The sequence below is a fragment of the Cyprinodon tularosa genome, unplaced genomic scaffold, assembly GCF_016077235.1.
Source record: "Cyprinodon tularosa strain WSP-4 unplaced genomic scaffold, ASM1607723v1 ctg7, whole genome shotgun sequence".
Taxonomy (NCBI): domain Eukaryota; kingdom Metazoa; phylum Chordata; class Actinopteri; order Cyprinodontiformes; family Cyprinodontidae; genus Cyprinodon; species Cyprinodon tularosa.
Genome location: NW_024039451.1, coordinates 1,520,067 through 1,547,873, shown reverse-complemented (window position 1 = coordinate 1,547,873; position 27,807 = coordinate 1,520,067). Strand labels below are relative to the sequence as shown.

General features: G+C 38.2%; 1 protein-coding gene across 1 annotated transcript; it reads right to left on the bottom strand.

Annotated features, from left to right (window-relative positions):
* Window positions 1-379: 379 nt before the first annotated feature.
* LOC119772060 (serine/threonine-protein phosphatase 2A 55 kDa regulatory subunit B alpha isoform-like) lies at window positions 380-24,840 on the bottom strand. Its single transcript, XM_038268334.1, has 10 exons — window positions 24,575-24,840; window positions 19,932-20,000; window positions 16,534-16,631; window positions 16,204-16,369; window positions 15,206-15,318; window positions 14,419-14,596; window positions 14,156-14,320; window positions 10,413-10,582; window positions 9,628-9,719; window positions 380-911 (listed from the first exon to the last, which is right to left on the bottom strand). Exons 1-10 carry the CDS (start codon window positions 24,579-24,581, stop codon window positions 632-634), a joined length of 1,338 nt encoding a protein of 445 aa, XP_038124262.1. The 5' UTR covers window positions 24,582-24,840; the 3' UTR covers window positions 380-631.
* Window positions 24,841-27,807: the final 2,967 nt, after the last annotated feature.

Sequence of the window (27,807 nt, the reverse complement as noted above, 5' to 3'; positions counted from 1 at the left end):
CCTAAGATCGCTCAAAATAAGCTGTAGGTCCAGCATCGTTTTACAGAGTGGGACGGAACAAACCTGGACACATTTTAAACTTTTTTTAATATAAATATTACAATCATAATATGAATGATAATATCTTTTTATAGCCTCCATTTCCTGACTGTCGCTGCACAAAAACAAAGAACAATCGCACAGAGGGGTTCATATTAAAGGGTAAATAAGAAATGTCTTTTCGAGTTTTGAGATGGTTCTGACCCTCAAAAACAGACATGGGTCACATCTGAGGTTGCACAAAATTTAAAATGCTGTGAGCAACCGTTTGGCTGTATAAAGAAACTGAGTGCCTAGAGGTCCATTATTGATGGTAATCAAAGGAGAAAAATGAAAATGAAAAGTTTTAAAGTTACAGTTACCCCCTTCTGAAAAGTAGAGGGTTGGTCAGCAGGCAGAGACAGGACGAAAGGAAAAAAAACGTTGGCACATGACTAACAACAAGGCAGACGTTTCTGCAGCAGACAGGCGGATGATGGGAGACAGTCACCCGTCCAGATCTAGAGCAAAGTGAATAGTCAGCAATACCACGTATCCTCTTAAATCAACCCGCAGGTTATTAAAACCAAGCTCTCATGTCGGTCCCATCCTGTTAGTTCACTTTGTCCTGGAATATGTAGAGGTTGTTCGTAGTTGCCACGGCGATGATGTTGTCCTGTGGATGCCAGGCAGTGTGTAAGATTTTCTTGTTGAAGTCCAAACTGTCCACGCTGATTTCGTCCTTCTTGCGCTTGCCGCCGGTGCACACCTTACGAGGCCTGAGGACCTGCAGGGGCTTGCCGTTTTCCCGGGACGCCTCCAGCGTCGTGTCCCGTCGATGGCCGCGGTCGAACATCCGGAAAAAGTTGTTATAGGAACCAGTCATCACCACGCTGTCAGAGGAGGAGGAGAAAGAAAATCGGCTTTAAAACCTGCTCCCATATCTACAGCACCACCCATAGCTAACGGCACCATGGGTTAAGATGGGTGCAAACACCTTAAAACAAATGCATCTTTCATTGCAGTAGAAAACCAAGCCTTTTGTTAGAGTATGATTATTTAGCAGGAAAGCACTCCCACTTTTAAGGCCTATTTAATACCGTAATTATTGGCAACACCTTCAGCCACCATGACATCACTTGGTTCACTTTGTTTTCTGTAAGATTTAGTTCTGGGGGGTGAGCTCGCCATAAAAGAAGGTTGATTTTTTTATCAGCTGAGGCATTTTTCTGGGCTTATTTGCCGAAGTATTTTGAGTCAGTATATTTCCACAAGACCCATCAGTTTTCTGACAGTAGAGTCACAAGTTTATTATTTATAATGCCCTGTAATGTTGGAAATTGGACAATGAAATTTCATAATAAAATTGAGGTTTAACAAAGCCAAATTTTCAAATGTCATGGGTGCACAGTTTTAGTAACAACATTTAACATGAGTAATACACTTACTTCCACATTCCCTTAAATTGGGTCTGTTATGCCATTTGCCATGATCATACTTTTTGGACAGTGGGAACCAGTGTCCATATTTCATCCTGATAGGATGACCAGAGAAGAAAACGCAGCTTTGGTGAATAACAGCTGGGGGACTTCAGCAGCCCCCCTTTTTCAGCCAAAGCAGTCACATGGAAGTCACAGAGGTGTGAAAACCTACCCCCCTCTGTGAGGGCAGAACAAAACCACAGAGCACACAGGATTCTTTCTCTTTTGCCTTTTCTTTTTCTCCCTCGTCTGATCCAGCCTGCTTTTGCTCCTGCTCTCAAAGCTGGGGCCCACTGTGGCCCACAGTGGAGATGCAGGCCCCAGGGAAACCAGATCCCCAGAACCATCAAGGATGAGTCAGAACTCTTCAGAACCTAACTGCTGCAAACAGAACTTTTGCAACACATTTCTCATGAGTTTCAGAACTTACAGAGCCAAACTGGATGAGGAGCATGCCCTGGTGTGAGACTGAGAGGACCCCTGCTGTGAGACTGAGACAATGAGTCCCTGACTGCAGAGCAGCAAAACTGGATGAAACTCAAGCTTTCCAAACGGACATGGAAAAAGGTTTGCAGGTCTGGCATGATTAGGGACAGAACAAGCAATGTGTCTTTTGATGATGCTAATCATATCGTGTGTTTACTGCGGAGTAAAGACAATTGATGCTAAAGAATGGACTGCATGCTACGCTATGCTACAGGAATATGTGTTGAGCTGTTGCTAAAGCTTAGACAAGCTTTATTCACTAAGGATTTAAACACTGATGTAACATTAGTGTTCATGTGTTCCTCAGATGCTCATTACATTTCCAATACCAAGTCTTACCAAGAGTCATTTAGTGGAATCCTGATGTCTATTCGCTGCTAGCTATTTCAAAGAGGGTAAAGAATCATTTAGCTAAAGGTTATTGGTTCTTGATTAAGCAAATCATTCAATAGAACATTATTTGGCCAAATAATGTTTTATTCACCTCATGGATTTGCATTGTGAATTGGTCTGAAAACATTCCAATGTCCTTAAAATTAGTGAAAAGCTAATTTGATCACATCCCAAATTCTTCCAGATAAACTTTGGTTTCAAACACAGAATCCATCTTAAACTGTAATATGGTTTTCAACCGTCTTCCCCTTCCTCTTTGTACATAGTAGTTAGTTTAGTTTAGTTGAGTTTTACTAGTCTTAGTTGAGAGTGTTAAACTGAAATATGTTTGACGTGGAGCTGAATGATTTTTGTTAATAAAATCTTATATTTTGAACAGAAGTTGTGGTGAATTTATTCCATGTATGTGCAGAAATAACTGTTTGACCATGATTAGTGCTCGAATCACTCTTTCATTTATTGTTCTAACACACAGTTAGTAGGACTGTGTGTCATAAACAGTATATAACAGCTGAAATAATATCTGATTAAATAAGATATTTTACCACCCCTACAGGGGAGGGCAATAAACATCTTAAAGTATCAGAAACATAAATTCCCAGCGGGCTGGGAATAGAATTTAACTATAGAATCACAACATAAATATGGCGTCCCTGATTGCTGGGCCCATTAATTGTAACATTTATTTAGCATCCCATGCGACTGGGCTCATTGAATGTAACATTTAATTGGTGTCTCAGTTTGGTGGTCATCGAATATAACAGTCATTCTGCACATATATGAGAATAAACTTAGAGCCATTATTGAAAACCGTGTGAAAGCATTAACATCAGCTCTCACCACTCAATAATGAAATCTTAAACTCACAACTTAAGAATCCAATACTAAATGTCTTAGCTTATATGAGAAGAAAATATAACCTTTGACATTCTTGGAGAATCAAAATATAGAAAATGTAACTAAATCTAATAACTCCAAAATATCTCTTCAGCTAGTGATAACCAACCTTACTTCAAAGCAAAACTCAGATGATTCAAATCAATCTGATCACTTTGGTCCAACTAAAACTAAAAGATTTAACACCCAAGTTAATCTTATCGTTCGACCAAAATTTATGCACATCTATAACTAGATGCTGCCATTTGTGGTTTCTATAACCACATCCCAAAAATGAAAACTCCCAAGTTATGCTATTTCAAAGTCACCTCCAGTCCAAAATAGGTTAGATGCCTCGGAATTTAACCTAAATCCCTTAGTCTATTAGTCTGATAAGACTCCTAAACACTTATTTTATATTGTGTAGAACAAGATTTGTTGCCAGATTTAACGTAAGTTAATCTGTGATCCTACCCAACCGAAAGGGGGTGGATTCAAATTAAATTGCTTAAAATCCCTTAAAGAAAGGTGAATCATAAGCTAATTTGCTAGTAAATCCTTAAAAAGGTAAGCTTTGCGCCAAACTGCTTATAAATCCTCCAAGACAGGTAAAGCATGCGCTAAAATAGCTAATAAATCCTAAAACAAGGTATAGCATTTTTAACACTGAAAGAAAAGTGTTTCTTTGATATCACAGAAAAGGGTGAAGCATAAGCAAAATTGCTTGTAAGTCCTTAAAAGGTAAGCTTTGCGCCAAACTGCTTATAAATCCTCAAAGACAGGTGAAGCATGCGCTAAAATAGCTGGTAAATCCTAAACAAGGTGTAGCATTTCTAACACTGAAAGAAAAGTGTTTCTTTGATATCACAGGTTTAAAGATAACCCGTGACCCATTTCTACACACATAAAAATAAGTCCTTACAATATGTATATGTAAATATACAAGTATAGTGGGTACTGACTGGATTGTGTTCTTTTGAAATTTCTTCATAACTTGTGTTTTTGTGCCATCAGCTGAAAATGGATCCAAGCATCCTCAATTCTGGGCGCACTATTGAATCCATAGGCATAGAGAAACAGAAACAAATTGTTGCAAAGCTTATCCACTTATCTCCAGAAAAGCAGGATAACCTAAACAATTTTAACCTCAGCCTATGTGAAGAAAAGATTCAAGAATTAATTAACTTAATTCAAAACCCAAATGGAAACTTTCTGATAACAGATGTACTCTGTGAGCTCACGCTTCTTTATCAGCTTAAATCCCAAATAAAAGCTAAACAGTACTCTGAGTTAGAAGCCAAATATCAGATGATCTGCCACAGAGTAAGTGCTGCAAACATTTTATTGTCAGGAGCTGACAAGATCAAAGACCCATGTGGCCAGACTGACCATGCCTCAGAACAAAAGGTGACCCCCCTCTCTGAGGACCTATGCAATAAACAAAGCAAGCAGACTTTGAATCAGCAGGAGGTCACCCCAGTCGAAAGGAGAACAGCTCCTGAAGCAGATACAAAGTCTCTAAACTCTGAGTTAACACTAAATAGATCTGAAGATGTTCAAAGTCAAAGTAGTGTCGCAGACAGAGAGAAACAAGTAGATCACTTGGTAAACTCAAGCGGTTTAAAATTTTGCAAAGGACAGCCATGCAAACCAATCTCTGTCTCACACTCTGCTGACCGAGCATCAAGTGCCAAAGTTCACACCTTGAAAAACTCTGAGGAGAACCAGTCTCCCTTGAGTCATCAAAGGTTAGCTGAAAACCCCCCACCACTTAATGAGCAGAACCAGCTTCCTGACGGGCCAGGTCCACCGAGTGACCATAGAATTCAACAAATTTAATTCTTGGCCAAAGACATTGATATTTTTGACCCAGAAAATCAACACTCCAACATAGCTGATTATCTGCAAGAAGTTGAGCACTGTCTAAAAGACTTGCCATTTCCTTCTTCTCGTGAGAAATTGAAGCTGATTTGGAAAACAACAGCTAGAAGCGTCCATGTTTTCATAAAATCTCTTCCTCCAAAAATCAGAGAAAGTTATTCAGCTCTTTGTCAAACCTTAAGAGAAGAATATTCTGGTTACAGAGATCCGGCGTTAGCAACGCTTGAGGCATCTTTAGTTCTCCAAGGAGAACATGAAACACCCAGAGAATATTACTTTCGCTTGAGACAGGTTTATTTTGAGGGCTGCAGTTCTCCAGATATTGACGAAGAAGATCACACATTTAAAGCATTGTTCATCCAAAATCTTCATGAAAGTGTACGATATGATGTAGCAATGCATTGCAGGATAGAAAACCTTTCTATGCAGGAAACTCGCAGATATGCTCAGCTTGTTTGGGAAATAAGTCTCAAATCAGATAGATTCCAAAGCAAGCTTAGAGTCTTTAACCTTCAAACAAAGAACAGGACCAGAAACAGACACAGATTCACTTCCCCAATGGTTCACCAAGATGAAGGAATTAATGACTTGAAAGAACGAAAACCTGAACCCCCAGATAAAGGTCATAAACCTTCACATCACAGTGCAAAATCAAAGGTTTACACTGGTAAAGGGGGGTATCAACAAGCTACAGAAACAACAACAAAAGAAAACTTAGAACAGATCTGCAAAACAGTTCTTACAGAGCTACTGGCTTCTCTGACCAATCACAAGGTACCACAATTCCAAGCTAATGGTAAAACTTATCATATCCAAGAGTATGATAGTTGCTGATAATTTCTAACATACTTTAACCTGTTTTATCCTTTCTTTCTTTTGTTTCACAACTTGAGAAATGATGAAGGTTGAACAACAGCATCATGAAGGTGTTAGGAAATTTTGTTTGGAATGTATATATTTGTGTATCAGGGTCAGACTTTCCTGCCAGACCTGCTTCAACCAGACGCAAAACCTCAGGAGAAAATGAACTGTTTTATGATAAGATAGGGTCAGCTTCTGCCAGACCTGCAACAAATCCTCCAGGGACAAACACTGGAGAAGATATGAACCCTAAATGAACTTTCTTCCTGCCAACAGGAACCTGACTCATCACCGCTCCAGATATCATGGCTTTATGGACTTATTTGTTGATCTGAAAACAAAGAACTGCATCTTTTATTTCCAGATCAAAAAGGGGGAATGTTATGCCATTTGCCATGATCATACTTTTTGGACAGTGGGAACCAGTGTCCATATTTCATCCTGATAGGATGACCAGAGAAGAAAACGCAGCTTTGGTGAATAACAGCTGGGGGACTTCAGCAGCCCCCCTTTTTCAGCCAAAGCAGTCACATGGAAGTCACAGAGGTGTGAAAACCTACCCCCCTCTGTGAGGGCAGAACAAAACCACAGAGCACACAGGATTCTTTCTCTTTTGCCTTTTCTTTTTCTCCCTCGTCTGATCCAGCCTGCTTTTGCTCCTGCTCTCAAAGCTGGGGCCCACTGTGGCCCACAGTGGAGATGCAGGCCCCAGGGAAACCAGATCCCCAGAACCATCAAGGATGAGTCAGAACTCTTCAGAACCTAACTGCTGCAAACAGAACTTTTGCAACACATTTCTCATGAGTTTCAGAACTTACAGAGCCAAACTGGATGAGGAGCATGCCCTGGTGTGAGACTGAGAGGACCCCTGCTGTGAGACTGAGACAATGAGTCCCTGACTGCAGAGCAGCAAAACTGGATGAAACTCAAGCTTTCCAAACGGACATGGAAAAAGGTTTGCAGGTCTGGCATGATTAGGGACAGAACAAGCAATGTGTCTTTTGATGATGCTAATCATATCGTGTGTTTACTGCGGAGTAAAGACAATTGATGCTAAAGAATGGACTGCATGCTACGCTATGCTACAGGAATATGTGTTGAGCTGTTGCTAAAGCTTAGACAAGCTTTATTCACTAAGGATTTAAACACTGATGTAACATTAGTGTTCATGTGTTCCTCAGATGCTCATTACATTTCCAATACCAAGTCTTACCAAGAGTCATTTAGTGGAATCCTGATGTCTATTCGCTGCTAGCTATTTCAAAGAGGGTAAAGAATCATTTAGCTAAAGGTTATTGGTTCTTGATTAAGCAAATCATTCAATAGAACATTATTTGGCCAAATAATGTTTTATTCACCTCATGGATTTGCATTGTGAATTGGTCTGAAAACATTCCAATGTCCTTAAAATTAGTGAAAAGCTAATTTGATCACATCCCAAATTCTTCCAGATAAACTTTGGTTTCAAACACAGAATCCATCTTAAACTGTAATATGGTTTTCAACCGTCTTCCCCTTCCTCTTTGTACATAGTAGTTAGTTTAGTTTAGTTGAGTTTTACTAGTCTTAGTTGAGAGTGTTAAACTGAAATATGTTTGACGTGGAGCTGAATGATTTTTGTTAATAAAATCTTATATTTTGAACAGAAGTTGTGGTGAATTTATTCCATGTATGTGCAGAAATAACTGTTTGACCATGATTAGTGCTCGAATCACTCTTTCATTTATTGTTCTAACACACAGTTAGTAGGACTGTGTGTCATAAACAGTATATAACAGCTGAAATAATATCTGATTAAATAAGATATTTTACCACCCCTACAGGGGAGGGCAATAAACATCTTAAAGTATCAGAAACATAAATTCCCAGCGGGCTGGGAATAGAATTTAACTATAGAATCACAACAGGTCCGAAGGGAAGAGAGTTGCAGCTAGCACTCAGATCTATGCAAGTGATTAGAACGAAGCAGCTTTTTCAGACAGAGTCAGTAAAGTCCTGTGATGATGGACTTTAATATTTATGAAAATAAAAACCATTCAACCCTCATCCAAAAATGAGTGCACTGTAACAAAGGACAAAAACGTTACATATTCCACACTGGTTATGCAGCGCTTCTTTTAAATTCTCATCTTTTTTTCCTCTTTTTTTTTTAAACCTGACCAAGTGGGCTCATTTATTACTAAATAAGGCCTTTTTTCCCTTTTAAGGAGAGTGCTTTAAATTAGAAATGAAGTTGTTGAATCATTGGTTATCATTTAGATATCTGGTGTGTATCTTAATTTTCTGTTTTTCCTGTAGCACTTTAAATACTTGTCAAAATCTTTAACATCTTGGGCACTGAAATCTGTAGGTTTGGGCATCTATTGCAGTAAATCCCAAGTTGAATATGTCACTAACTGAGAGCTTTTATTTGGTTTATATCAGTCAGAGAGGATTAAACAGTCTGAAGTTACAACAGCAGGAGTTTATGGTGGTGTTGTAGGATTAAACAGTGCTTGAAGACAAGCATGAACGTGCAAAGTAGGGAATGGCAGATTTCAGACTTCATGATTGGCCAGGATTGGAAACCGGCTAGTCTGAATCATACGCTGGATCTAATTAATGGTATTGGGGTGAGAAAAAAAAGAAAGTAGAAAGATGGCTTAGAAGTTACAAGTACTGCTGAGAAGTACAAAAAAATACATTTTCAGAAAAGCACAGCTGCAGTAAAAGATTTAAAAGAAAACCGTTTTCTATACCGGGAGACATTACAGATTGCATTAAAGTGAGCAATAGAAAAATCTAAAACTGCCATTTATCCTGGCAAATGATCACATCTAAAAAATAACTATCCTAACTCCTATATTGTGGATTAAGAACAATAGATAGAAAAGCTGTATGTATCAGTATGAGATACTGATGTTCTATAAACATCAGTATCTCATACTGATGTTCATTTTGTCCTTTTAAATAAATACAGATAACAGGTAGACAAAAAGACAAAAAAGGGGTTTTAGTTTTACATTTTAGTAAGAATTCAAAGCAGAGGGAAGCTTGGTTTTTGTGACACTAACCTTGCTAATTCTTACATAAGCAAAATTCTTAATTCAACATTTGTTTCTATTTTGAAATATCAATAAAACCCTATCTTTTTTTTACCGAGTATAGCATTCCTGCAACCTATTTTAGCTTATAATGTTTCTTAAAGAATAAGACAAGTCTATGAAACTAACAGATCAAAATTAGCTGCAAAACTCTGATATCATCTGTGCCTGAAAAGCCTCGTTTGGTGCAGTTCTTCAACAGTAAACTTTGTATGCTTTTTTGTCCATTGAGAGTGCAGAACCTCTGAGTATTTGGAATAAAAATGCTCCTTTTTTGATTGAAGTGGTGCGACTTCCTTTAAACGGGCTGTTGTTCAGGAATCCAGTTTCAAAGCCGATTTGACTCCGGGTCTCATTTATCCTGTTTAAACAAGAGTACTTCTAGGCATTTCCACACCCTGAACTATACAAACACCATAAGGAACATCCCAACAATTTAGTGCATGACATGATAGAAAACAAAAGGTTTCAGAGAAGAATCTACGCCCAAACTTCTGGAAAATGATTTATGAAGCAATTCTTAGAAATTATTAGCATCATGCTTGTACCTGTCATCTCCATTCCAGCAGCACTCAAACTTGTCAAAGATGCAGTCATTCTCGTAGAGCGAGCACAGCTTGCTCCTGAGGTACTCATGAACCTGAAATAATTGAATGGAGCAAAAGAGTGAAGAAGCAGAAGAAACAATCCTAAAACTCTGGATCTAATCTGATTTTTAACATCTTTACTGAAAAAGTTCTTTATAAATCCAACTATTAAACAAAGTGTTTAGCCCGACCCCTAGTGGCCATTACAGAAAGTTCAGTGGCTTTAAAAAAAAAAAAAAAAAGAAATTCTTGTCATTTCATTGAAGGCAGGGCTCATATTATTAGACTTATCTCCTTTGTACTTGATAATATTTACTAATTAATAATTAAAAACCTCTATGGCTCATGCTCAGAAAAAAAAATTAATCAGAGATTTAATAGTTCATCAAATCCTTAAGGATAAGTAGTCTCTGGTCATCGTGTAGCATCTGTTGTGGAGAATCCTGCCTCACAAATTCCAGAATATCTCAGATTCTCTGATAAACTATTAAAAATATTAAATATACTTTATCTTTAAATTTAAAAACGTATTTGAATCCTTTGTAGCTTGGTTTTAATATGATAAAAAGCCCTAACCAAATGATAAGAGTCTGAAATCTGATCTTTGTCCGCTACAGTAAAACAAGATTATAAACTCTAAATGCCCAACCCCACTCACTGGGGCTGGATGGGTTTTAAAATCTCGTTTCGTTTACAGCCAACTAAAAACCTCAAAGCAACACTTCAGTATTACTGCTCCTTCTTACCTGGTACGTCTCCACTGGCCTGTTTTCCATGTTCAAGTCCCATATCTTTACGGATAAGTAGTCTCTAGTCATCATGTAACGTCCGTTGTGGCTAAACTTGACATCCGATATGGAGGATATGATCTCTGAGAAGAAGGAGCGGTTGCTGGGGTTTTCAGGCTCTTCAAACACTGGAGGAGAGAAAGACAGACCTATAGAGATCAGAGGCTTCTTCATCAGATAAAGAAAAGCAGTAACTGATGTCCCAGCATCAAACAATTACCAAGCGGAAAAAAATTAACATAACTAAAATCAATTATGATCATTTTCTTTTGATGATTTAATTTCCAACAATCAACTCCTTGAGCTCCTGTAGCTCAGTCTCATCAGGCCATCACCTTTAGGTCATACATGTTAAACCATAACCTAGCTCACTGTGTGATACCAGTTGCTGCAAATATTTACTTTGTTATATTTTCATTGTTGTGAAATATGATCATTTTCATATCAATTTTCACTGCTTGAACTTTGTTGCCCTTTAAAATTAATTAATTATCACCTCCCAGAGGGGCTGATTCAGTTAAAAAGGAAAAGTTTTTTAAAGGAATATATTTAATTGCTATTTTCTAATATGAAACTTAAAAGCATAGTGGAGGATTTTGGTGAATTTTTGAGAACTGCTCTCCACTTCAAAAAAATGCACATGCACAACCCTGTACCCACTACCAAGAGAGAATGCCTATTAAACGTGTGTGAGAGCGTGCATGAGCCCATTTCTCCTCGTGCACGCCCAGTTTAAAAGTTGTTTGCATCGCTCATACAAGCTTACTTTCCAAAAGAAGATTTCCAATTTTTCCACTATGTCAGACTCACCACCGGTAAGTGAAAATGGGGACAAGCACGTAGGACGGCCTTATGTAAACATATCACCAAAATGACTGAAAATTAGGAGGACAACCTATTTTGATGATCCACCGCAAAAAAAGAACGTCCTCCACTATACCTTTAAGTAGGAAAAATAAAAATTCCTTAATTGGATAAGGTTTGAAAAAAACTTTAGATTACATTTTTAAGCCATATCGCTTCAGCCCTAGTTTCTATTTAGCTTAGCAGGGCAGTGACTCTCAGCCTTATAACCTCAAGTGACATTCAAAGAACAACAGTGTCTGAACCAGCGTTTTGGGATTTTCTGTGGAAAAAGTTCCGACTTGAACTCTGCGACCGATGACGTCAAAATAAACAGCTGGAAAATGACAGACATACAGCTGTTCCTCCAGAGTGGCTTCAGTTCTTGACTGGTTTAATTTTTAAAACCGTCTCATCTCTTCAACACTGAACCTCTTCCTGTGTTACTGGGAGATTTCATCTGAGTTTCAAAATAAAGAAAAAAATCTTCTAATTTATCTAAACATTCCTGCAAACAGAAACCTTAATACAAGCAGCTTAAATTATGTTTTGTTAAAGAGTCACAATCCTGATCAGTTGATCCGTCTGTAACAGAACTGCAGAGTTTGAGGAAAACTACACTATATTGCCAAAAGTATTTGCTCACCTGCCTTGACTCACATATGAGCTTAAGTGACATCCCGTTCCTAATCCATAGGGTTCAATATGACGTCGGTCCACCCTTTGCAGCTAGAACAGCTTCAACTCTTCTGGGAAGGCTGTCCACAAGGTTTAGGAGTGTGTTTATGGGAATTTTTGACCATTCTTCCAGAAGCGCATTTGTGAGGTCGCACACTGATGTTGGACGAGAAGGCCTGGCTCTCAGTCTCCGCTCTAATTCATCCCAAAGGTGTTCTATCGGGTTGAGGTCAGGACTCTGTGCAGGCCAGTCAAGTTCATCCACACCAGACTCTGTCATCCATGTCTTTATGGACCTTGCTTTGTGCACTGGTGCACAGTCATGTTGGAAGAGGAAGGGGCCAGCTCCAAACTGTTCCCACAAAGTTGGGAGCATGGAATTGTCCAAAATGTCTTGGTATGCTGAAGCATTCAGAGTTCCTTTCACTGGAACTAAGGGGCCAAGCCCAGCTCCTGAAAAACAACCTCACACCATAATCCCCCCTCCACCAAACTTTACACTTGGCACAATGCAGTCAGACAAGTACCGTTCTCCTGGCAACCGCCAAACCCAGACCCGTCCATCAGATTGCCAGATGGAGAAGCGCGATTCGTCACTCCAGAGAACGCGTCTCCACTGCTCTAGAGTCCAGTGGCGGCGTGCTTTACACCACCGCATCCGACGCTTTGCATTGCACTTGGTGATGTATGGCTTGGATGCAGCTGCTCGACCATGGAAACCCATTCCATGAAGCTCTCTGCGCACTGTTCTTGAGCTAATCTGAAGGCCACATGAAGTTTGGAGGTCTGTAGTGATTGACTCTGCAGAAAGTTGGCGACCTCTTCGCACTATGCGCGTCAGCATCCGCTGACCCCGCTCCGTCAGTTTACGTGGCCTACCACTTCGTGGCTGAGTTGCTGTCGTTCCCAAACACTTCCATTTTCTTATAATACAGCTGACAGTTGACTGTGGAATATTTAGGAGCGAGGAAATTTCACGACTGGATTTGTTGCACAGGTGGCATCCTATCACAGTTCCACGCTGGAATTCACTGAGCTCCTGAGAGCGACCCATTCTTTCACAAATGTTTGTAAAAACAGTCTGCATGCCTAGGTGCTTGAATTTATACACCTGTGGCCATGGAAGTGATTGGAACACCTGATTCCAATAATTTGGATGGGTGAGCAAATACTTTTGGCAATATAGTGTATCTTTAGAGCAGATATTTCAAAACCACCTGGGGATTCTCAAAGGTTAACTCTGTTAGAACCGAATTAAAAGTATTTATGGATTCAGATGAAAAAAAATAGCTTTTGACCCAATTTAAGGGTTAAATTTAAAGGTTCAAAACATAGTTCATGAAGCTCAGAGGCAGCTTGATCATTCTGATTGATCATCAGCTTTATCATCAATGAGGTTTTTAAAGTAAAACCTCATTGATGATAACTTAAATTTTACAAGAAAAAAATTACTTCATTGGCGGCAGGATTCTCATGAGTCTTTCTCTAGCTTCTAACAGAAGGAGGTTCATTACTTTGATGCATTGGCAAACTGGGACAGAACCAGATTTTCAGAATCAAGGTGGGAACTTCCAGAGAACCGGTACTAAAGACGCTCTAAAGGGCTGGTTATCCTCCCGCAGCAGTGTGTCACAGTGAGCTTGTCGCAGATATTCTTGATTTTTGCCCAATATTGAAGCGTGGTCTGCACTATGTTATTCCACGCTACAACGCAAGAGGGATAGTCACGAACTAGCTGTGGGTCTAGATACAGCCGAAGCGGTGAGGAAGTGGGCGCAAGTTTGTGTCACAACTGAGGGACATGAGGGCGAAAAAGAGCAGGGATCCAGGTGGAAAAAGGGTCCTAGTGTTCTCCTGCTCCTTACTCTTCTAGCTTGTTCATCTTCATGAGTCGTTTTCCACAATGGCGGTAAGGTAAGGTACCAAACAGGAAATATGCAGGTGCATAGTTACGCACCTGGTTTCTGAGTAAAAATCAACCTTAACAGCAGCGTGGTGGAGGTTTATCCGAATTTTACCCTTTTTTATTTTATTTATTACCTTTTTCTGCAAGAGGTTGAAGTTTTTAAGGGTTCTTTTCAGTGTGATACTTTTCTCAACATTTCAGAAACCCTTAAGGCTCTAGAAGCAGATGATCCGACAGCAAAGTATCTCCTAAAGGAGAACAGAGATAAACTCACACTTTGAGTGCTTGTCACAAAGCGCTGAAATTCTCATGTCACACAGACGAATGGTTCCTTTACTGCTGCTGTAGACGAAGGTGTTGCACTGGTGAGGATGAAACTCTGCTGCTGTGATCACCTCAGTCAGCTCCTCCATGTTGGTTGGTTTAATGTCCACAATGTCTGAGGAACATGCGGTCAAGGAGGGGCAACCGTTGCACCGACATTTTTACAGTAAAGAAAGAAGGTTAAAAGTGGAGTAGGTTGGTTGTTAAGGATACTGAAGCTGCGGTCGGTGATCTCCAGGTTCCAGAGGTTGATGCGGAGATCGTCTGCAGACAGGTAGGTCTCGTTGTCGCTGTTGACCGAGACGGAGTTGATGTGGTAGGTGTGAGCGTTGGCGAAGACCCTCCGAGGACTGGCTTCCACCATCAGGTCCATAGGTATTAAAACGGGTACCTGCACCCAGAAATCGCTTTTGAAATAGTTTTTTTTATTTAGATCAAAATTAGCGATCTGTCGCTACGTTTTAAGGCCAATGCAGATAGATTATTTTGACCTGGACATGTGCTGCTTATTTTCTGGACAAATATTGGTTGATATTGCTGTCTTCCCCATTTACATAAAGAAAATAACACGATAAAAAACTTTGCAGAAGTATCGATTTAAACAAAAAAATAATATTTATCAACAAGTTAAAGAAAATGTTAATGCATCTCAAGGAGTTTGTTTCCAAGATTGAAGACGTTTCGCTTCCCATCCAGGAGGCTTTTTAAATTAAAAATGTCAGAATTGGGAAGCAAAACATCTTCTAACTTGGAAACAAAGTCCAGTGGATTGTTTAACTTTTTTTGGAATGACTATGACCTTGATAACAGAGTCTTCACCAGCAATGGATCTCAAAGTATGTCCGCTGAAAGCACTAATGAATCAGCGAATGTATACAAGGATCAGCTGATACCAAGAAAAACAATGCTTAAATAGGCCAAAATAATTGGCTGATCGATCAATCCGTCAGTCTCTAGTCAAAATTTACTGATACAAGCAGAGTTTGTGGTTCTGACTGACCCGCAGTGCCGTGATAGTGTTAGGATCTCTGTATCGGCCATCCTCCTCTTTGAGATTGTAGCCATCTGGTCGCTTGTCCCGTTCGCTTATTTTCCACAATTTAATTGTTTTATCTGTTCAAACAAAGAGAGCACATCAGATTGATGAAAAAACGTCATTCTCTTCCACATTCAGTCATGTTACCACCACAGATGTATTTTATGTCACACTAATGCAAAGCTGTGCATAGCTAAATTGAAGGATCACAAGATAAAATCCATTGCAACCAACTGACTTAAGGAATAATCCAGTTTTTAAGAAAATAACAGTGTGGAACTGTGGTGATCTCATTCCTTTGTAGATGTCACATTTCAAAATGCTGAAAACTCTCATCATTAATATAGTAGCATTATTGCAAGATGTTAAACATGTCCCAAGCTTTAGCTTAGCCACATTAGCTGGCTTCAGCTAGCTCCAAACAATTAACTACATCACATTTACTGGACTTTTAACCTGAGCTAGGTATTTATAAGAAATAAATGTTGTTTTTTTGCTGCTAAAGCAGATATATATATATAAAAAAAAAAAAAAAAAAAAAAAAAAAAACTAACAAGCTGTGGGAATAAAACTCAACTTAAATCGACACCCTCAATTTTTAGCTTATTCAAAACAATTTTCCAAAAGATAAAAAAAATTTTAATTTTGTCATGAAGGTAAATATATAAAAGGGTTCAAGCCAGTACAGTCAAAGCGAGACAAATCTCTGGTACCCTGATCTAAACATGTTTTATTGCTGCAGTCATTTTATTTTGTAGATTTAATCATTTTTCAAAGATAAGTGTTTGTATTAAATTCATCCAAGGACCTTTGCTATGACATTTTCTATAAAAGACTAAGTGAAAACAGTTTCGACATTTTAATCAAGCAAACATTTCTGTTCAGGTCTAAGGAATGCGATAAAAAATGAATAAAAACTTCTGAAAGGGGGTGTTTGAAACCAATAAAAGCTGGAGATTTACCATTCGTGGACAAGAGGAACTGAGCAGCGTTCTTTTGAGGAAGCCAGCGGATCTTGTTGATTTTCTCCTCTATTTCTAAACTCTTTAAGTAGTCAAACTCGGGTTCGTGGCTCTGGAAGGTGCTGTAAACGTTGTATTCGCTTCTGAACTGGGGCAGACTCTTGTTCTAAGAGGAGAAATGCAGACATTTGTTTACCCGTTTCCTGTTTGATAAAGTTTATTTCCTCCAAAAACACTCAAATATTTGTAACCATCTCAAAAAAAAATAAAAAATCCTACAATACACTTGATATACAGTGTCAATAAAAGGGAAAACAAATGAGGCTTTACTTCTATTTCCTGCTGGAAGATGACGACACGCCCACCCTTGTCTCCAGTGGCGAGCAGCTCTCCTGTGTGGTTAAACTCAACCGTTGATATAATGTCCGCTGGGCAGAGAGATGACGGGGATCAGGGAGGTGGAGAGGAGAGATTCAGATGTTGGAAAACAGAGTCAAGAGAACAGGATCAGTTTTCTTTTCACCCCAGTTGCTAAATCTGCCTTTCACGTCTCCCCCAGCTGTACTGTACTCCACAAACTGAATCACGCTCACATATCCTTGCACACTAGCTTAGACCTTTGTTGCCCACTGGAGCAGAAAGACAATGAGCGACCAGATTGTAGCGAGGGGCCTTTGTGCTGTTGGAAGCGCCTGAGGCCCAGAATGGGGCGTCATACAGGAGAGTCTCAGCACTGATCAAGCGCATTTAGTCATGTTGCAAATAAAATCTTCAATGCATTCTGCTGAGGAACACATACATGTGGTGTCTAATTGCTGTTTGAAAGAAACTAAAATTAGTAGGGATGCACAATATAATCGGCCCCCTATCGGTATCGGCCTGTATCGGCCTTAAAACTGAATATCGGACATCGGCCACCCCACCGATATTTAACCCGATATTTGATCAGCTTCTGAGTTTCTAAAGTCTAAAAAAATAAAATAAAATACTACTTCTTCTTCCTAAAAAACTTCTTTTTTACAGACTTAAAAACTTCTAAAGACGAGGGAAAACTATTGATACATTAAAATATCACAATATCTTCATATGCTGATATATTGCCATTTCAAAACACCATATCAATCTCTTTTACTAATTAAATATTGCTATATGTCATCGTTATGCTCTGAAATCCCCGAAAATTTGCCATATTTTTATATGTTGATATATTGACGCGGTATCGATCTATTTTACTAACAAAATCTCACAAGAATTTGCAAAATATCACGAGTTTGTAACAGAACGATGAAATTTCACGAGATTTTGAAAGTAAAATAGATCGATACCGCGTTTTTAAAAATCTATTTGATATCAGCATATGAAAATATATTTGAGTATATTATTTTTCAAAGTGTCAGAAATGGATAACAAAACTGCTATTTTCAATGACTACTTATTTTTGTCCAGCTTTAACATCGGTATCGACATCGGTTATCGGCTACATGAGTTTTAAAATATCGGCATATCGGATATCGGCCAAAATCCCAATATCGTGCATCCCTAAAAATTAGTAAGAATCACAATTTTACATATTTTTTTAAATATGGTCAAGCCTCTTACGGTAATTTATTCAGGTAAGATAAAAAAAAAAATCCAGAGACTATCAGTGAAACATGGTGGTGAGTCCATCATGCTGCGGGGATGCTTTCTTCCAGCAGCGACAAGATTGCAGACTGCATTATCTTTTGTCAAATAAAGTCTAAAAAAAACAGTGACATTTTTTTTATTGTAACTCAGTAGAATGGGACAGAAACTCAGGCTCCATAAACAGCTTTGTTAGCCAAGAAAGGCTGTCACCACGAGTGATCTCAAATGCTTACATAAGCTCATTTTTAGTCACTTTTACTGAAAAAAAAAAAGAGACTTAATTAAAGGCAGGACTCTGCCTGTTTGGGTTAGGTTAGGGTGGAGGGACAATGAAACTAAGTGATGAGTCTCTAACCTGAACGGTAGATAAGGGAGTGTTTTCAGTCACAAAGAAGTACTTTCATAGTGGTGGGCAGGGTTTAAATAAAGCAACAACGCCATCATCTGTGTTTACTTTATAGATGAAACCATACAAAAGAAAAAGGCTTGATGCATTTTGTACCAAGAGCTGAACATTGGAGGGTAGGAAGTAAAAATGTAAAAAACACTGCACAAAATGGATCTAAACTCATAAGACTAAACTGTAGCGTTGAAATGTTTAATCGGAGTAAATGCAATTAGTAGGTCAGTTAAAAAAAGAACTTCACACATGACCTTTATCTAACCAGGTGGTTAGATAAAGGTCATGTGTGAAGTTCTTTTTTGTGTGGATTTTTTTTTTCTCACAACATTGACCTCAAATCAATTTATTTTATTATTCTATGTGAACTAGCTTTAAACAGCCAGCACTTGTGTTAAGTTCATAAGACACTTTATTTTATTTATTTGTTTCCTTTGTCTGGTGTATTTTATTTGTTTTAATGCAAGCATTTTTGTCTTAGAATCTTAATGTTCAAAATAAATAAAGAACATCTTTCATGTCTGCATGTGTTCCTTAAAATTGTGTTTTTTTTAATCAAAAAGATGAGAGAAAATGTTGAAGTGTGAAATAATTTTAGGAAATGTTAATTATTATCTGCTGACAAAAAAGAAAAATGTTAAAATTATGTCCCGACTAAAACTAGACCTAAATGTTGACAGTTTTTGTTGACTAAAACTAAACGAATAAAATTATGTTTTCTTGGACTAAAATAAAGACTAAAATGCTCGACTTATAGTCGACTAAAACTAGACTAAATATAAATGGGATGATGTCGACTAAATGTGATAAAAACTAAAAAGCGATGCTGAAACTGGACTAAAACTGAAACTAAATTTAAAAATGGCTGCTAAAATTAACACCACCATACGGAAGAGGATTAGGGCCACTGAAAAAAAAAAAAAAGTTAACAGATTTTTTTTATTTTATTTCAGTATAGTATGGGGAAAAAAGTCAGAATTCTGACTTTAATCCCAGAATTCTGACTTTTTTCCTCAGAATTCTGACTTTAATCTCAGAATTCTGACTTTAATCTCAGAATTCTGACTTTAATCTCAGAATTCAGTCAGAATTCTGAGATTAAAGTCAGAATTCTGAGAAAAAAAGTCAGAATTCTGAGATTAAATTCAGAATTCTGACTTTTTCCCCCATACTAAACTGAAAATTATTTTTAAAAATCAGTTAACTTTTTTTTTTTTTTTCAGTGGCCCTAATCCTCTTCCGTACTACCAGGTATGTCTTACCGAGATTAGAAATCTCTTTTACAAGAGAGACCTCTATATAATGTGACAGGTATGAAGGGGAAATCTGATTAAAATGTACAATTATAGCAGCAGTTTGTATAAAATACTACAAAACAATAAAATAAAATAAACATTTTCAGTAAGGCAGATGGATATTAACATCTTTTCCCTATTTACAAAAGCGCAAAATTTTCTCTCTAAATTCCAAACATTTATTTTGAAATGTTACATTACTAGTATTTATTTTTTTAGACTCATGAAAAAATTTTTTTTATAACTGATGAACAAGAATCAATAGCTGCAGCCCTAATTTGGTGCACAACATTAAGAGGATCTCTTCATATTTTTCACATTAGTTGCAAGGCATCCCCTACAAGCAGTCAAGTTTTGTTAAAAAAATTTCCTAATGACATGATTGGCCATCTTAAATCATAACATACCTTCAGCTACGTCATCGTCAATGGCTCCCTTCACCTGCGAGAAGCACCACTGCATGTCACCTCCAGGTCCTTTAGCAAGACAAAAAAAAGAATATTGATACAGGTTTATTGCATTATTAGGATGAGAGAATCTGCAATAAATACTTCTGATAACAAACGCCTTTGATAATAATAAGACTCATAAGATAAGTCAAAGAATTGCACCTATTGTGATTGGTATTTCTCATTTACAAAAAAAAAAGAAAAAAAAGGCCAAGTTATGGCAACTTCATGCGGTGAATCAATAAAATGTAAAACAGTTTGGAGCTGAAAGTGTTGCAAAAGCATGTGTAGCCAGATATGTGCAAATATCCTCTTTAGCTTATGCTGCATGTGTAGCCCTAAAAACAAAAAAACAAAAAATCAATATGATCCAATATTGCACTATTACAAAAAACATGAGCTACCCAAATCATTTCTGTTAGGGTGAAGTCATCTTTAACTTTAAACCCAGATCACAGTAAAAATAAGCGAAGAAGTTCACCATGAGAAGCTGCTTCAGAGCCGCTTACCCAACAGAGGCTGGTTTGGACAAACCGATAGTACTACAGAAAGCTGCTGGCATGCAGGCGCTTTCCCTGATCATTGTGCACAGTAAATTAATGATGCATTGGGAACTTTATGCAGGCATAACGTCACATGCTTTAGAGAACATGAAACACTGCAATGAAGGTTAAATACAGCCAGAGTTTAGTAGCTCCAGCATCAAACCCCAAAGCATGTTTTGCTTATGATGACACATCATTCTCTACAGACGTCTGTTGTTTACATCGATATAAATCTGCATATTTTTGTGACTTTCAAACCATTAGTTGATAAACATAAACCTTAGAATTTGGTGCGTTTGTGTACCATCTGATTTTATATAGACTAAACTGTTCCTGTTTTAGGTCAGTTTGGATTGATAACATTATTTTTATCTTCTGAATGTTACTAAATTTTCAGTGCATAAACTCACTAGTTCATTTTCACTATGATTCAGTTCAAAAGTGTGTAATATATCCAATAGCAAATCCTTATTGCAGTATCAGAGTGCAATATCACAATCAGAAAGGAGAGCTTGGATGATTATGCATTCTGCACAGCCATGCAAGCTCTGTCAATAATATATTTTGTCTTTCGGTTGGACTTTCACCGTCCTTGGTGCCGACACTTAATGCAAAGTTTTACTGGGCTATAGATGGTTTCCTGTTTCCTGCTGTAATCACCTTGCTGTTTGTCTGGGGTTCGCCACATTAAGGTTTACACATAAGCAAACCTGTGGATCTGTGAAAGTGCCACAATTCTCCATTCAAACAAGTAAATGCAGGTATAAACAACGTGGGAAACAACTGTTTAAACTAGAATTCATACCTGCAAATATAGTGCAGGACGGATGCACTTCCTATGTCCAAGAGATGGAAGTATTTTGGTGAGCAATTTGGGATTCATTTGGCCCCAAATGAAGTTTAATATCTTGTGTAAATGTTGAATGAATACAGTTCTCTTAAAGAAATATAAAAAAATAAACATGCATATGCTTGCAGAGGCAAAGACGTTGCATCAAGTCAAGTCCAGTGGTCTAAGTGAAGCTTTTGTCTATTATAAATACAGGAAAATGAAAAAGGCTTGCATGAGACCCTCAACTGTGAAGTACAGTGGTGGAAGTGTGATATTGTGTGGGTCTAAAGATGGTATGAAGTAAATCATATCACCTTTAGACATCAGCCTGGAAGTTAAAGCACAAGTATGTCTATCAAGTGGACAATGACCCTTAATCACATGGTGTAATTGGTTACAAAATGGCTCCTGGATAACAAAGGCGCTGCTTAGTCATTGCCAAAGAAAATGTGTGGGCAGGGCTGAGAAGGTGTGTCAGCAAGTTTTAAAAGGCAATACTACCAAACGATAAAGCAAAGCATGTCAAGTTCTGATTTTGAACAAAGCAGTGCAGGAAACGCTTTCACAACTAAGAACTATTTTGTTTATTTTGACCAACCAAAAGCAGGAAAAATTTCAGCGAAACTTTGTGGTTTCATTAAACAATAGAAGCTGTGTAATATGCTTGTAAAGATTATTTATTTATATAGAGACAACTCACAACCCATATCATCTAAAGGTGCCTTACAGAGAAAAATCTATAAAAAACGAATAGGTTTTCTATGCAAGGAAGATCATCTGATTGCATCCAGTCACTGGTTGCAATCAGGATTCCTCTTCCTAGACAAGCATGTGGCAGCAGTTGATATTTTTTACTTTCCCTGTATTTTTGTTCATCCCTCACACTGAGCATGCATGCAGTGACAGTAGAGAAAGAAACAAAACTCCTTTTAGACCAAAACAATCCTGTGAGAGTGGCCTCCTGCAAAGACCAACAGAAGAACACACACAGAAGGAACATAGAAGCGCTGTCTGACATCACAGAAGGAACGCATGGCTGAAAACAATTCAGCTTTTCCAAAAAAATCATAAAACGGCAAATTCAATTAATCAATCCAGTCAATGTACCATTCATCCATAATTGTATGCAATTTGTTTGTATATGGTGTATGCAAACATCCTGTTTCATTTGATTAGACCTAAGGGCTGGTTATACTCCCCGCAGCAGGGTGTCGCTGTGAGCTTGTTGCAGATATTTTTGATTTATGCCCAATATTGAAGCGTGGTCTGCTCTATGCTATTCCACGTCACAACACAAGAGGGACAATCAGGAACTAGCTGTCATGCGACATGGGAGCGAAAAAGAGAGGGGATCCAGGGGGAAAAAGGGTCCCAGCGTTCTCGCACACCTCGCACTTCTAGCTGGTCCATCTTCACTAGTCGTTTTCGGCAATGGCAATCATACAAACAAAACAAGCTGGTAAGGTACCAAACAGAAAATACGCATAGTGTGGAGTGGATATAGATTTGACCAATCAGATGCCTTCTGTCTGCGATCACATATAATTTTGGAGAGGTGCAGCAGAGTGTCTGCAGAAGGGGCACATTTGCATTCACTGCAACACATACGGAGACGACCTGGTTTCTGAGTATAAATCAGCCTTTAGACAGTCTTTATTGTCATTTTGTATACACAGAGTGTATTTTTGTAGGGGTGTAAATCACACCAATCATGACAATTCGATTCAGTATCAATTTCCTGACAGAGCGATTTGATCTGATTAATTGGTTAAATATTTTTACCCAACAGGCTAGACGATGTTTCAAATTTGAAATAATATAAATTAAAGCTGTAATATTGTTATGCATTTTACTTGAGAAACAACAGCAAATAATAGAAGCAGCAAAGTCGTACTCCATCTAGACCAATGAAAACCTGGTTCACTGAAAAATAATAATGCCTCTGTTATAGATTCTGCATCAAAAAATACTGCAAGCGCAAAGAGGGTATTGGCTAAAGGAAGCGAGGTAGGAGGGCAAAATAGATTTAGTGCCACCACAGCGTGAAAAAAAACATGATACGGACGTATCAATGCATGGATAAAAAACAATTATTATTTACACCCCTAATTTTTTGTATAAACTTTTGTTTTGTACAGCTTTTGTACAGTGAAAGAGCAGCAGCTTAGCAGTGAAATGAACATTTCCATTTCATAAATTGCAGCAGTGATCAAATGTAAACAGTGTGGGAGCTTTGTTTACATCTGTCCAAAGCACACTGCTGCTTTTTTAAAGCTCAAAAGTGGCTGTACTTAGGTGTCCAGAAACAACATTTTGTGAAAAAAGCTCCAGCAGACGCTGGCAGTTGTAGATGTAGGATTATTGCCTAGTTTGTAGAGTTCTAGGCAGTGTATTTTTATAGTTAGTGTAGTAAGCCATCATTAAATGTGATGATTGTTTTCCTCTACGCCATCCTTGACAGCATCCATCATAACTTATGGGTTAGGATCTAACTCTTGCTCAAACATAATATCAGAATCTTATAATCTGGTTAAGAAATAATCCACCCAATCAGTAATTGCAATCCTTTACTGAACTTTTTAGATAACAGTCCTCATTACCAAGCTGTGATCATACTGTTCCATTTTCTGTTGAGAAACACCAAAGGGGCGAGGTAAAAAAGGGAGGCATGAGAAGAGTCGTTCAGGAACCGTAAGAAACGGTTCTTTTAGGTGAACCGAGCCGAAACATCCGGCTCTCTAAATGTAACCTGAATTCCCATCTGTGGCTACAGCTCCTCTGCGCTGTCAGGACAGTTGGGGTGTGTTCCACAACAATTAGACATCATTTTTAGTTATTTTACTGAAACAAACCTCAATTTTTAGCACCGTGGTTTGCAATATTAAAGCGCAACGCTTCTAATAAGCTGCGGAAACTGAAGCGGCGCTTAGGCGAAAGCGACAGTTATGCAGAAAATAGTCCCAGCGATACGGATACCACAGATCACCTGCGAGCAGCAGCTGGGTGGTCATTTTTAGTCGGTAAAGGGAGCTCGTCGTGAGGGTGACACTTGTTTCTACCGGCTAGCTAAGGGTTAGCACAGCTAACTTTGGTTAGCTGCTTAGCTTCCGTTAGCGAAACACAGAACAAGCCGGAACGAACCACAACCCAGTAGCCGAGCGGCAGTGGAACACATTCAAACCACCAGCTCCACGCGTCCGTGGGAAGGGTTGGACGTGAATTACCTGCCATGACAGTGGAGCTCGATCCTGCTCCCTTCTCCCACGCGCTGGTCCGTGGGATCTGAACTTTTGCTTCCGCTCAGAATCCACCGGCTGTGTGCGCAAACCTGGACATTGAGCCTCGAATGAATCGTATAAGCGGCGAATTTGTTCCTCTCCTCTTATTTCCCGCTCTTCCTTCAGCTGTTTCCTCTGAATGTCACCCACTCTTCCCCCCCTTCGTGTCTCTTTCAGCCGCCCGGCTACTTCGCATCCCATAAGTCACTTCTTCTTCCCCACCCCTCACAGACGCTCTTCCGCACGTGAATCAGAGGGCTTTTATTATGCGCGCGCACGTATCACTGGAAATACAAACGCACGCGCACACTGACGTAAATATCTATCTATCTATCTATCTATCTATCTATCTATCTATCTATCTATCTATCTATCTATCTATCTATCTATCTATCTATCTATCTATCTATCTATAGAGATACACTGGTTATATCACCACCTGTAGATATAATATATTATTTAAAAAGAGCTGACGTTAAAGCAATAGTTCATCCAAATGCATGCATCTGGTATTTATAGAATTTAGACAAAACTTATATAATAATTACAAAAAAATAATGATAATTTAACTATTTTACTGATCTCACATTGGAGAAATGTGCCTCTGCATTTAACCCATTCCTTTTGGGGAGCAGTGTGGGGTTTAGGGTCTTGCTCAGGGTCCCTCGAACCGGGTACCTAAATTTCACTTAAAATGACTAAAATAGGATTCAAATGAGCCACTCAAAGTAGCAACATGCCTAAACAGGGAGAATCAGGATGTAAGTATTATGTACAATTAATAAAAAAAAACTATGTTAAATGCAAAAAAACATTGCATAACTTATAGGGTAACTATATATAGTGTCATCAACTACATATTGATCTCTTTGGTTTGTTTTTAAGCTCCTCAAACCTATTTTCCATGAGTCATGTTAGGTTTAGAAAGGATCTTTTTAGCCGATGGACTCTAGAGGAACCGATAAGCTCCATAAATGTCTTAGCACCAAAAAACATGCAGGCCTTGACTTGGGTGAGCAATAGCTTCACCACCCACATGGATACAGCGCGTCAGAGATTTTCTTTTTTTTTATCCTTGAGAGACTGAGCATGCTGACTAAAGAAGACTAAAATACAGTGTTTTGTATCCTGCTGCAGAAACAGCAGTGATAGAAAGAAACAGAATTCCACTATTAGCTGCACCTAAATAAAAAAGAAAGAGAACTGCATGTTTCTCTGAGGAATCCTTCATCTGGAGGCAGTGGTGGTTCTAGGTAAAATCAAGGGGTGGGGGGGCAAAGAGCAAAATAATAACAAACACAAAAAAAGCAGAGCTAAAACATATAATTTAGTATCTTAAGTGAGCCATAGAGCCAAGGTTTCAGCTCCTGATCTAAGAGATGAAAACTGATGTTTGTGAGCCTGAAGCTTAAAGCTGACTGTAATTTCCAAAACATTGTTTAATTTTAAAGGTATAATATCCAATTGGTCTGAAGGACTCTCTTCATCACTTATCATAAGAAATTGATTTAGTATTAACCTGTAAAAACTGGTCTAAGAAAGTAAAAGTTCCTTAAAATAGCTGTATTTTCTCTTAATTTGAGCAAGTAAATATGATGATCTACCACAGAAAGGAGGATTGTTGCTCTCATAAAATAACATAATTTGATATGATAAACAAAAAAATTAAATTTTATGATTTTTTTCTGTTTTTTTAGACGTGAATTTATGATATTCCATTGGCTAATTGTTTAACTTAGCTGCTCAAATTAAGTAAATGTAAGTAATACTGACTTAACCAGTTCTACAGGGGTAGTAACCTAAGTTGGCCCCTGTCTAGAGCCGCCCATGGCTGGAGGGAAACTATTACAGAAAACTTTATGGGATTTTTACGTGACTCTGAGTATTTTTTTTTTTTTTTTTTGGAGAATCTCTGTGAGAATATCTTTTTAGAAATATCTGGTCCTCGTAGACTCCAAGAAAAAGCCTTGTCCTGATTTTTGGCACAATGTCGACCTTGTTTCCGCTACAGGATTGAAGCTGAATCTTAAGCAGTTCTTGCTGAGTTATGTTAGTTACCTGAAAAAATTTACTACTCTCTAAAGCTAAAAGATCATCAATAACAATTTTTAATTCTGACTATAGATTTGTTTTTTTATTTATTTAGGTCTCATTATGACCAGGTGGTTCTAAAACACTATCATGCTTTGATTTAAACCAGCTCACTGTATCTCTGGCTGCCTGTTTGGGGGTTTTATCCAACTGGAAAGAGAACACCCACTCCGTCCTTCTCCGGCCTCGCGACGGTTTTCTTTTTTAGCTTACACTTAGCTCCATCTATCTTTTCTCATTCTACTTTCACTGAAGAAAAGCATGGAAGGCATGACGGGTCAAACTTGTGGGTCAAAAACAATATTTTCTGAGAAAAGTAGATTTTACTGTGTCACTGTGGGTTGTTGCAGCTTAAACAAATTACAACACACAGCTTCTTCCTTTCACTGTTCCAGATTTCAACAAAAGTAAACAAGGGCTTGAATGAATACCGATACATTTTCTCACCTAAATTTTTAATCCCTGTAGCAGCCCATGCAGATATCACTGTATTAATGCTCTCAGTTCTAGGTGGGTGTCCACATCTTGACAGGTTAGTGGTTGTGCCATCAGTGTTTATTGTTCACATGATGGGTTGGATATATTTATGGGAGATGTTCAAAGCTTAAGTGGTCATCTTAGAACCTAACCCAGATTTATACCTCTCCAGAACATACTCCCTAACCAGTCTGTAATGTCCTCGGCAGATTATTCTCCAATGTTCTCTAATAAACCACATAGGCCTTCAAACGGCTGGAAACATATTTAGATTAAACCACACAATGGTGTCCAATGTTTAATAAATTGTTTGTTATTTATAAGTAGCCAATTAAAGGTGATTATGTACAAGTTGACAACCCTGTTTTAACATTTAATTTATAAAGAAAAAGAAAAAAAAAGTTAAACACAAGAAATTATTTCCTTGCAGATATGAATGACTTTGTTTTCGTCTGTAAAATAAAATCTAAATGAACTACACTGAAGTCTGCCCTTGTAACATAAAAAAATAAATAAAACTATGAAGAGATGTAAAAGCTTTTACAGCAGCGTATTTATGGTATCTATTGTTTTTTTCATCTCCTAACCTACCACCGACCGCTTGCAGTTTA